The sequence below is a fragment of the Dendropsophus ebraccatus genome, chromosome 6, assembly GCF_027789765.1.
Source record: "Dendropsophus ebraccatus isolate aDenEbr1 chromosome 6, aDenEbr1.pat, whole genome shotgun sequence".
Lineage (NCBI taxonomy): Eukaryota > Metazoa > Chordata > Amphibia > Anura > Hylidae > Dendropsophus > Dendropsophus ebraccatus.
The window spans coordinates 18,928,127-18,940,248 of NC_091459.1; the positions used below are offsets into that span (position 1 = coordinate 18,928,127).

Consider the following 12,122-nt stretch of genomic DNA (forward strand, 5'->3'; position numbering starts at 1 on the left):
TAAGGGTAAAATTCAGAAAATATTGTAATTGAATATTTTTTTTTGATTATTATTATTTTTAAGAATGTGTGCGGTCATTGTAATGCTGGTGGTCCGGGTGCTGCAGGCACCAAAGGAGAGGAATACCTAGCTGGTATCGCTGAACAAGGTATTAAGGTATGCTGGTTTTTTTAAGAAATAACCCATTTTAAAATTAAAAAACATTAAAAGAATTTGCCTCTGGCCATCCATTAAAAAATTGTGGGCATGGATGCTAAGCATCCCCTGTACCATACCCAAATTCCCTAATAGGATGATAAGACAACTTATTAAACAGGGATGAAAGCAGAAGGCAGATCAGAGAGGAATCTGTTTTCTGTTTTGTTTTTGTAATTTTATACTGTGGTTTGTTCTTCATTGGATTTTCTAGCAGAATCTTAGCTTTTCTTGTCATTATTTTTTTTTTCTCCACTTTTTGCTACAATTCAGTTTCCAGTCAGCTTGAAATCCTTCTTGTTATGGCTAGAGAGATACTGTTGGTCAAAATGAGCGTAAAACAAGAACGCATGTCGCTCTCAACGGGGATCTTTTGAAGACTTGTTTCCTCTGGCACTAAGTGCACCAGCATGAATCAGCTTACAGTTTTTGTTAATGGGATTACCTTACAGTTTTTTCTTTATATTGGTCAATTATATAATAAAGCACATCATCTAATTTTAATCAATAAACATAAATATATTGACACTGCTCATTATTATTTTTATCCTGTAAATGAACTGTTTATCAAATTATACTGTCGTGAATAAAAAAAATTCTTAGAAATACAATAGGTAGACAATGAACAATAGATTTATAAATTAAGAAAAGCTAAAAATAAAGCTTACTTAAAGAATCACTGTAGCTTTATAAAACTATAGAAAACACAATAAATTTATATAATATTGTTCTAGGGCTTCAGGATAGGCATTATTACGTTGCACAGGCATTGAAATAACGTCCATTTTTTGGACGGCTGCCATTTTGATGGTAATAAATGACCATCTTTTGATAACAATGGCAGCAAATAATGTTCGTGATCATTATTTGCTGGCGTAATTAAAGTGGAAGTCCCACAAACTGTAAAAAACGCAGGCAGGTGGGGTGGGTAAGAAAAACAAAGTCACTTACCCATCCCAGTGCCCCTGTGGCACCACTTCAGGGTTGCTATCTGTCATCTTCAGCAGGAAATTGGGTACATCACGTACCCTGCTTCTGCACCGGGCAACATCATGGTCTGGCTGAGAGATTGCCTGATCAGAAAGTCAGTGACTGGAATAGCGTCCCGTCCCAGTCATTGATTTGCTGGGTGAGCAATTAGTCGGCTGGGGTTGTGACGTTGCAGCTAGCCAGAGATGCAGGACCCAGGCTGATGTGAACGGGCCAAGGAGCAGCGGTACAGAGGCACAGAGTATAGATGAGTGAACTGTTCGGACTTTTGGTCCGAAAGCAGTTTGCTCTCTTGTCATGCCTGCGATCCCGGCCGCATAGTTGCGCTCCCGGGAATATGCGGCCAGGATATTCCAGGGAATCGATGTTGAAATCCCTGGAATATGCTGGCCGCATATTCGCATGATCGCAACTATGCCGCCGGTATCACAGGCATGACGAGAGAGCGCCGATGCCGTCGGACTAAAAGTCCGATGGTCTGCTCATCTCTAGCACAGAGATGGGTTAGTTCACTTGTTTGTTATTTTCTCACTCCCACCTGCCTGCTGTTTTTACAGTCCATGGGACTTTTCCTTTAAAGGGGTTATACAACGCTACAAAAACATGGCCACTTTTCCCCCTCTCTTGTCTCAAGGTCAGGTGTGGTTTGCAATTAAGCTCTATTTACTTCAATGGAACTGAGTTCAAAACCCCACCCAATCTGGAGACAAGAGAGGGGGAAAAGTGGCCATGTTTTTGTAGCACTGGATAACCCCTTTAACAAAAGATGGCTGCCTTTTCGGCAGATGTCCAAAAAAAGACATTATGGGAACATAGCCTGAATATAATCGTATACTGCATGGTATACTCTCTTTTACTGGCTTTACTTTAATGGAATAGTGTGTGTGTGTGGGGGGGGGGGGTATGGATTTTGTTTTCTTTGTTGCACATTGATGGTATTGAAATTTATAATGTTGTTTACACAGTGTTGCATCCATTAATACATATTTACCTAGAATGGTAATCCCTGCTATAATCCCTTAAGCACATTAATAATTTATCTATCTATAACAGGGTGATCCAGGTCCCAGAGGTCCTCCGGGGATCCCTGGCAAAGAAGGACCAAAGGTAAGTTGACAAAGTGAGTACTAACCAGAAGTTATATCCTCACATATTCCGTCGCATTTATAAAGGATAACAATACATGTATTATAGTACCTGAAATTCAAATTTTAATTCAACCTTAAAAAATAAATCGCAGTGATCAATCCAGAAGAAGTGATCGATATCTGCAAAATAAACAGGTTGTCAGAGACGTGTAGCGATACTGACGGCAGTTCAGTGGCAAAAACATTCATTCTATACCGATAAAAATAGAAATGTGAGGAAAATGGAAAACAGATTGTTGATCACCGCGTCATGATGAAAATGTATCATACGGCGTATTCAGTTCAGCTAGATATTGACTCAGATTGCAGACCACAGATTCTAATTCAGATGACTGAGCTATAATGAATCACTGACTGCTTTCATCCTATTGCATATACCCCCGAATATCTACTGTATACCCAGAGGACCTTGCTATCCCTGCCTCATCCACTTCTTTAGTTATGTAAATGTGCATCCAAGTGTCATGGATAATTAGATATATTTAATTGAAAGATATAATCAGTGCCGAATCTCCATTTTAGACCTTTGTTGTTCTTCACAGTAAATAAATAAATAAAATAAAAAGTCATTTTTGGTCCAAAGGTTTTATGCGTATGAATAGTGTATGACAGATTCTCTGGTAACTCTGCATGCTACTAAAAATGAATTGTACAGTTCATTTGAAGCAATACAGTTAGCAGAGCTTGAAATGAAATACAATGATTGCTTGGTTGTTGGATTTTCTTTCTAGGGTATCAAAGGTGAACGTGGCTTTCCCGGCCTGTCTGGAGAGAAAGGTGACCAGGTACAGATGGTTCATTCTTTCATCTAAATATTCGTAACACATCGATAGTTTGTTGTACTGTAAATAAGAACAAAGTCTCATTGGGCCCAATGGAGCAGAGAAGAAATATAGGAAGTGTTTTGGTAACCGATGTAGAGGATATAATTGTATTTTTCCAATCATGAGCGTTTCTGAACCCAACACATTTTGTGGGCACAATAAACTATTGTCTGTCATTGCAAACAAATCAAATAACGAGCACTGAAACCTTAATGTAATGTAAGGATGTTACGTCCAAACTTCACTAATGCAGCTTAGCTTAGCACTATGCAGTGGCGTAGCTACCATAGAGGCAGGCTAGGCAGTTGCTATGGAGCCCGTGCAGGAGGGGGGCCCGGGGGAGAAGGTTAGAGCGTGTGTCCTTCTGCTTGACTCTTATGTACTGCAGTGTGTAAGTGACCCAATGTTTACTTACATGCTGCAACACAAAAAGGGTTAACAAGCAGAAGACAGAGATCTCTGCTTCACTGCTCTGATAATCTCTGACCTCTGTTCTCCAGCTGGCAATCAAGTAGGAAAGTATAATGTGCAGAGCTCCGTGCAGAGGTCAGGGGTTATCAGTGCACCAGCAGTAAAGCATATGCGCAGTGCTTTGTGTTGTGCGTAGGGGAGGGGGGCCCCTTACAACTTTTTGCTATGGGGCCCCGTGAATCCTAGCCACACCCCTGGCACTATGTAACAGGTTTATTATCTCTCTCTCTCGCTATATATATATATATATATATATATATATATATATATATATATAATTTTGTTTACTTAAGCTGTGTTCCCACCAGAGTTGGTTTCCTTGTGGGAACCTTTTTTTCTTTAATGATTTGTCTAAGGATCTATAGACCATATCAATTACTGAACAGGAGGGATTTGATCATATGATTTGCATATGCCTATGATGTTCCCATTTCCCTTATAATATGGCTTTATATGGCACCAAGCACTTGGCTCACAGCAGAATGTGAATTAAAGGTGACAACCTATGTCGTTGGTTTTCCAGGTCTTTTAAGCAAAACAGAGGCTAACAGTATGATTAAAGGGGTAGTTCAGAAGAAAAATATAATAATAATAATAATAATAATAATAATAATAATAATAACAATTATTATTATTATTATTATTATTATTATTATTATTATTATTATTATTATTATTATTATTATTATTATTATTTTAAATCAACTGGTGCCAGAAAGTTTTGTAATTTACTTCTATCAAAAAATCTCAAGTCTTTCAGTACTTATCATCTTCTATATCCTGCAGGAAGTAGTGTATTCTTTCCAGTCTGGAGAGCAGGAGAGGTTTTCTATGGGTTTTTGCTACTGCTGTTGACAGTTCCTGACATAGACAGAAGCGGCAGCAGAGAGCGCTCTGTCCAATTAAAAAAAAATACACCCCTTCCTGCAGGACATTCAGCACCTGATAAGTACTGGAAGACTTGACATTCTTTAATAGAAGTACTGTACATTACAAATCTCTGCCACTTTCTCAGCAGCTTCCCTGACATCCAAAGAAGATGCTGTAGCTTCAGAGGAGACTGCTCACCCCAACACATTTCTTTGTTTGAGACAGGACCCGTAATGTCCATCTTGGCAGTGTTATACAAAAACACGCTGTTTTCGCAAAATCTTTAATCAACATGCAAATTAGCTGGTTTGGTGCAGTTGGGGGGGGGGCACCTTAATGCCCCGCCCTTCCTCATAAATACTAAGGCAGCATTCTTCAGTAACGGATCAGTGCCCTGAGGGTAGTAGTCCCACCCCCAGTGCATCAAAACACCTAATTTATAGATTGATTAAACAAGAAAATGGGGCTGATGATGAGGGTAACAAAATGACCTTTATTCTCAGCATTCTCAGAACAAACATAATACTGAGGCCAAAAGTTTGTTCGCTGCAATAAAATTGCATGTTCAACAATTTAAAAGTTAAATGGGTTGTCCAGTAAAAAAAAAATCATACTTAGTCTTAATATGTACTTACCTGTCCTGCTCCTCTACCCCTGCAGGTTCCCTGACTGCCCGCTCTCTGCTGCTGTCAGCATTTTTTAAAAATCAGATGCTGTCCCATTCCTACAGGCAATAGCTGGTCAGCAAAGACTGTATTCTGGCTTTTTCTAATGGGAGCAACTATTTCCAGTGGGAGTGGCACATCAGCAGAAATTTTCAGATAGCAGTTGGCCTGGTGACCGGCAGCAGCGGGGAGCAAAACAGGTAAGTATACATTACTGACAAGTGAGAATTTTTCCTGGACAATACCTTTAATGGCTACAACAATAAATAACACTATATTTTTTACCTCTCTGCCATCAGATTTTTCATATTTATCATATGTCACTTATCTGAATGAGTTATTTTACCTATAAAATGCTTATGTGTGTATTTATTTTTTCTAGGGTACACCTGGAATTCCTGGGCTAACTGGCATCACAGGTCCCCCAGGACCGCCTGTAAGATTTTTACTTATACCTTACAACAATAAAATGTGTAATGTATTGTGCTGATAAATTAGTGAATAATTGAACTCTTTTCTAATAACTTTACAGTTCTTATCAGAGAATCAAATTAGTTGCATATGATATAATTTCTGTCTAGAGCAGTAAAGTGGGGTGCCGAAAAGTAAAAATAACATGGACTCTCAGTGAAATCCATTAGTAATTCCACAAAGTAAAATAATACACACAGAGTAAGTTCTATAGTCAGTTCTGCTTAGCTGTGTGCCATGTAATGTATAGATATCTTACACAAAAGGATTTCTATCCATAAAGAATTTAATCCTCTGTTGGGATTGAAATCTAATTTAAAAAGGCCTTTATAACTGAACAAGATACATGGGTGATTTCTCAGGCTTATAGCTGTCAAGGTTAGTCAACAGAAAGTCATCAAGTGAAACTGACCATACAATAGCATTCATCTATGACCCTTAGCATTAGCTGTGAGTACACTGAATCTGTCAGTCTTGTGAAAACAGACAGATTTGAAAAACACATCTGCTATGACTGTACCCTGGTAGTTGAAAAAGTGGCTTTACCTCAAAATTGTGATAAAACATTACACCATTACTCACCCATTATATCCCCAACTGCTCCTCTGTCCTACCGCCAATGCTTTGTTTACTAGATGTATTGGTGCTGGACAGTACATCCAGCCAACTACTTCAGCCAATCACTGGCTTCGATAGTTTTGTGTCTGGCTGTAGTGGTTAAATGTTTGTACAGTATGACATTATATCAATGTAAACAAAGACTGTCAAAGACAGGTAAGCAGTAGCCTAGCTTTCACGCAGGCAGACCATGCAACTGCAACAGGGCCATTGCAGCAGGGTGGCACGGGCCCCCTAGAGAAACATGGTCTGCCTCTATGGTATCAATGACTCACAGCATCTAGCCTTGCCAGTCTCTCTTGAGGCCAGCGGCAGCATTGCACCTCCAGCCACAAGAGCCCCCCTATCCCTGATGCAAATACTGACATGACGTGGTGCAGTCCCTCAGCAGTCCATTCCCCCAGCTTCCTGGTAAAACAGTGATGTCATTTGTGCGCCGGGGATCTGGGAGAATGGAACGCCAAGGCACTGAACAGGGTCATGTGAGTATGGGTGGGGCCAAACAGGGTTCAACAAGCCAGTAAAGTTCTTTCCTATGGGGCCCCATGAATCCCAGCTTCGCCCTTGCAGGAATGGGCAGTAGCCTGGTGTGAACTGGACCTGTTTTTTTTTTTTGTGAGTGTGACACACCCACTTGCTTCTCAGCTTCCGGCAATGCAGGAGCCATACTGAGCTCTGCTAGACTTGATTGCTGCAGCTGAGCAAGTCTTTTGATTGACATATTCCTCTGCCTGTCCGGAACCTTGAGGATCAGAGCCGGGTCCAATGGGGATCCGGACCAGGCTCTTGATCCTTATAAAAGAAAGCTGAGCCAGTCCTTCTCTGCTGGCTATTAAGGTTCATACCCTGATCCCAGCTTCCCCTGTCCTGACAGTATACTTTTAGGCCAGGTTCAAGCTATGTAAAAACAATGGCCGCATTTCATAACAACAGCCATAGTTGTATAAACAACGCGATTATTTTACAACTACAGCCATTGTTTTTACATAGTGTGAACCTGGCCTTAATATGTAAACATTTACTGCTTCTTTTCTTAGACTGGAAGTCAGTGCTCCTTATATTTCTTTATTTTTTAGCACAATTTGCTCGCTTTATAAATAAGACGTGAGCAAAATATGATGATTTATTTATTATGGAATAACACCGGAGAACTGTTCTCTCTCCTCTTTCTAAAAGAAACTTGGGACAAATAAGACTGAGATGCACTGGAGGGTTCTGCAAGATTAGCGACTTGTGTGGCTATGCTATAAAATATAATGTGATTGCCACAGCCGGTTCCCTCGCGCTCATTTTATTCTATATCTTCTTAGTTGTAAAAGTCCAGGGTCTTTTAGTCACAAGAGATACTTAATGTTTGCTGCCATTAGTCATCCAAACCGGGCTTGTTCTTTACCAAGGGGAGTCATTGAGGTAGCATAAAAAAAAATTTAGATTTATTTTTTTTTAGATTTTTTCATCATGAACACAATTTTTAGGCGCATGTCTCTATTTTCAGTATTTGCCATTCAAACGTGAGACCTCTCGTGTGATCCTCCCTTGTGATCATTAGATTTTGTGGGGAATAGGAACCTTCCAGGGTGTTATTATTATTATCATCCTCTTTGCTTAGCTCCCAACCGTCCTTCTTTTGAGCTAAAGACAATTGACCACTTGTAAGCTTGTGCTCATTATTATGCAGTCTTCATTGATAAAAAAAAAAAAGAAAAAAAGAAACATGAAGGACAATAGACAGAGTTTAAAAATGAGTCCTTTGATAATTCGAGGCCGTTTCTGTATGATGTATTTGAACAGCTCGGCTTGAAACTATTGCATTACTATTTATTTCAAGGGTGGATGAAAATCAAATGGAAAGCAAATGATCAATGGGTTCTGATAATTAACTTGGCACTTTTCTGAACAATGTTCACGTTATGTTATTAAAGCAAATACTAATTAATTTCTTCTTTAATGCGTTTAATTCAAATGATAAGACGCCAGTGATAAATCAGCCCTTTAATGCTATGTTGCCGGCTGTGCCTTGATGTGTGTTTTACCGAGGACCTCAATTTAAAAAAGGTGCCAATAGGAAGGTTACATTTATTCTAAGAAACACTGAAATTGCTAAATGTCTGCTAAAATTAAGGATGGGAAGGTAATTTATTTTGCTGGCAATTGCAATTTCAGTTAACGGTTGCATGGTGGAGTTACTCAGATTTTGGCAGTAGAACAGCCATTCTCATTTCGGGAGCACCGTGAAAACTGAGAATGGCTTTTTATGCATTTTTGGGCAGTTTTTTTTTATTTTTTTTATTTTAGGTGATATAACTTAGGGGTTTATGATAAACATGTCTCATAGTGTTAAGGGGAAAATATTGAGAACATACAATGCTGTGCTAAGAAGAAAAGTATTAGTATGTTGGTTCTTAAAGTGAATATACCCCTAGGTACATCGCTTTAAGTTTTTTACATGGTCCCTTTTTTCTATTCCCGGGCAACGGCCCGGCATGAAGCACTGGGGGCAGGCTATTGATTATAATAGTGCATCATGCCGGGCCAGTGCCTGGGAATAGACCGCACCGTGCTTGGGACTCAAGCACCAGTTGAACAAAAGGACCTTGCCACTGGCATCCCCAGGCTGGCACCGATCCATTCATGCAAAAAAAACTTGTACCTTTCGCTTGAAAGTGTACCTGTCATAAGGGCCGCTGCCAGATCAGTGATGAAGTCTGTGCCATGGGCTGAAGTTGGGATCTCCATGGCTATGAACATGCCTGAGACCTGTTCTGATCCAATTGGGGTCACTTGCATTATGGTCTCCTGTAGATGTGCTGCTAGTTTAATTTGTAAGGGATAAGTAGACTTAATTAAATGTTTACTTTTGATTGTTTTTGCAAAACTCATGGTTTGTAACACCAGTTTGTTGATGTTTTATTTATTTATATATATATATATATATTTTTTTTTTTTTAATACAACATCATAACATTTAAAAGGGAACTTTCAGCAGGTTAGACGAATCAAACCTGCTGATATATGTCTCTTAGGGTACTATTACAAGGAATGAGAATCGGCCGAATCGGCCAGATTCGGCAGATTATCGCTCGGTGTAATAAATACAATGATCAGCCAATGACAACGATCATCGGCTGATCGTTGATATAGGTTTGAACCTATAATTGTCGGGCACCGACCGCGCATCACTATGTGTAATAGTGATGTGCGGCCGGCGGCTGACGATTTACATTACCTGTCCAGGCTGCAGCGCTCCAACTTCAGAGCGGCTTGTCTGAGCTGTCAGGCCGCTCAGCCAATCACTGGTCGGGACCACTGCAGCTAGTGATTGGCTAAGCGGCCTGTCAGCTGAGACAGGCCACTCTGAAGCTGGAGCGCACGGGACCCGGTAAGAACAAGATCACAAGAGGATCCCTGCAGCCTGGACAGATAATGTATAAAGTTAAACAAGGGCTGCAAGGACATCGGTAACGATGTCCCTGCATTTCTTGTTAAACGATAATCGGGCTGTGTAATATGCCCAGTACATGAGCACCGATCTAGCAGATCGGCGCTCGTTTAGTTATTATCGGGCCTTCATTGGTGCATGTAATAACACCCTTACTTTCCTCCACGGTGCCGTTCCGGTGCAGTTAGTTTACTCCACGGTCCGGTATGTTCATTAGGAGCACCGGGGCTAGGGTGGGCCAGCCAGGGGCAAATCGGCGCTTTGGGGGCGGCAGTGTTATTGGACTGTGCAGCAAACCAATAACTGCCCATAAACAGCGCTGAGGAGGAAAGGAAGAGACATACCTTCATCCTAGGCGTCTCCTGTGCAGTAGGGACATGTCAACAGGTTAGATTTGTCTAACCTGCTGATAGATCCCTTTAATAGTGAAGCAATGCAGATCAGGAGGGGCTATAAGAATTTAAATAACTTTGTACCTTTATACTGGTACACCTTGTTCTACAGTTTGGTAAGCCGTCCATGATATAGACTTATTACTGACCTATAAGATGTACTTTTTCAATGGCCAGGACAAATGGCTATATTGGGCACCATTAGGCAGAGCACTTTATGGATTGGAAAAAAAAAAATAATAATGAAGCATTTGCACCACTCATTGGAAGTATAGATTTCACTTTTTGGCTTAATAATAGTCCAAGTTGCCTGAAATGCATGCATTTTACAGTAACGTAGTTCAGTTTAAGACTGACATAAAAACACCCTTCTTGATAAATGTTCCCCTGTGTTCAGAGCTGCTAATAGTGCTGTAAATGACAGAGAGCAGTTCTCTTTAGTACACTGGTAAAGGAGTTGCAGATCCTGATAAAAAGAACTGCACAAATGGCAAGTTTACAAGGGAAAAGGGGCATAAAAAGACTGTACCATAAATAAGAATGATATTGGTTTGTGGGGGAGGTTGGAAATAAATGATGATGTGTCAATCACTGAACATCTATTGGGGTGCATTTTAGGAGCCCTACCATGAGCACCAAGAAAGCTTATTGTACCCCTGCCATTACCTATATTTTTGGAATCCTGCCAGAATACCATTAACCCATCATTCTGATGCCGTTAACTTTGTATACAGCGAGCTCAGTGTCACCTCCAGTTGCTATCAGACGTGCCATTATAAGGATGGTGATAGAGCCATTTTAAACACATTTTGCAGTGTTTTTTTTTTTTATAAAAAAGGTTTTATTTTTTTAACCCTTTCGTGACCGAGGTCAATGGTGCCCGGATGTCTGGGTCAAATGAATGCAATGTTTCTCCCCCCCTTAGGGCCATAGCCCTTTTTTTCCACCTCCAGGGCTGGTTGGGGTGTCATGTATTGCGCCATGATCTTTAGTTTTTGTTAGTATCATATTGGTGTAACCAAAAAATTTTATCGCTTTTTATGAAAAAAAAAAAATATATATATATATATATATATATATATATAATTTAAAAATTGGCAATTCTAGTGTGTTTTTTTCTCTTTCCCCATTTACGCCATTCACTGTGCCGGAACAATATTGTTATATTTTAATAGATTGGACAATTCTGCACACTACAATATATATGTTTATTTGTTTATATTGTATTTATTTACATATTTTTAATTTTATTATGGGCACAGAGGTATTTTAAACTTTTATTGGGGGGTTGTAAGGGTTTTTATTACTTTTAAAAACTTTTTTAACTACACTTTTTTTTACACTTTTATTTTTCTGTTAAACATGCAACCATTAGATTGCATACACTGATCTATGCTATGCCATAGCATAGCATAGATCAGTACTATCGGCGATCTGTACATAGAGTCTGCCTGAGAGATGACTCTATGCACAGATCGCCCATCCGACAGGATGGAGGTAAGTGACTTACCCCAGCACGGCTGCGGGGGTGCCGATTAGTCAGTGACATGTGCTTAACCTGTCACTGACTTCCTTAAACGCTGCGAATGCTATGCATCATGGTGTTTAAGGGGTTAATGACAGGCAGCTGTGGGATCACAGCTGCCTCTCATTTTATTCAGCTCCGGGGTCCCGCACACATCTAAAGCCTCTTAGACCCAGGAACGTATTTATATATATATATATTGCTGACGCAAAGGTGTTAAAAGCAGTCAAATGAAATTAAAGTTATACAAATGATAATTGTTATTGCAATTGTACTAACTTGAGGAACATAGATAACGTCCATTTTACCACAGGGTAAAGGGCATAAAGATACAATTGGTGTTGCAAAACATACGGGCTCATGTGGGTCTGTAGGTGAAAAAATGCAAGCGCTACGGAAAAGGAAAAAAAATAACTAAAGTGCAACAACAAAAATTAAGTCTATCTGTAAGGGGTTAAACTGTGAACCAGTAGAATTATAAATTACCATAAATATATATGTGTCTCACTCAGTT

General features: G+C 39.8%; 1 protein-coding gene across 1 annotated transcript in view; it reads left to right on the plus strand.

Moving 5' to 3' along the window:
* LOC138795178 (collagen alpha-1(XIX) chain-like) overlaps positions 1-12,122 on the plus strand; it is a 151,562-nt gene that overhangs the window by 18,460 nt on the left and 120,980 nt on the right. Inside the window, exons 8-11 of the mRNA XM_069974171.1 lie at positions 64-156; positions 2,239-2,292; positions 3,065-3,118; positions 5,546-5,599. Of these exons, the coding sequence (XP_069830272.1) occupies positions 64-156; positions 2,239-2,292; positions 3,065-3,118; positions 5,546-5,599 (255 nt within the window). The remainder of the gene's footprint in view (positions 1-63; positions 157-2,238; positions 2,293-3,064; positions 3,119-5,545; positions 5,600-12,122) is intronic.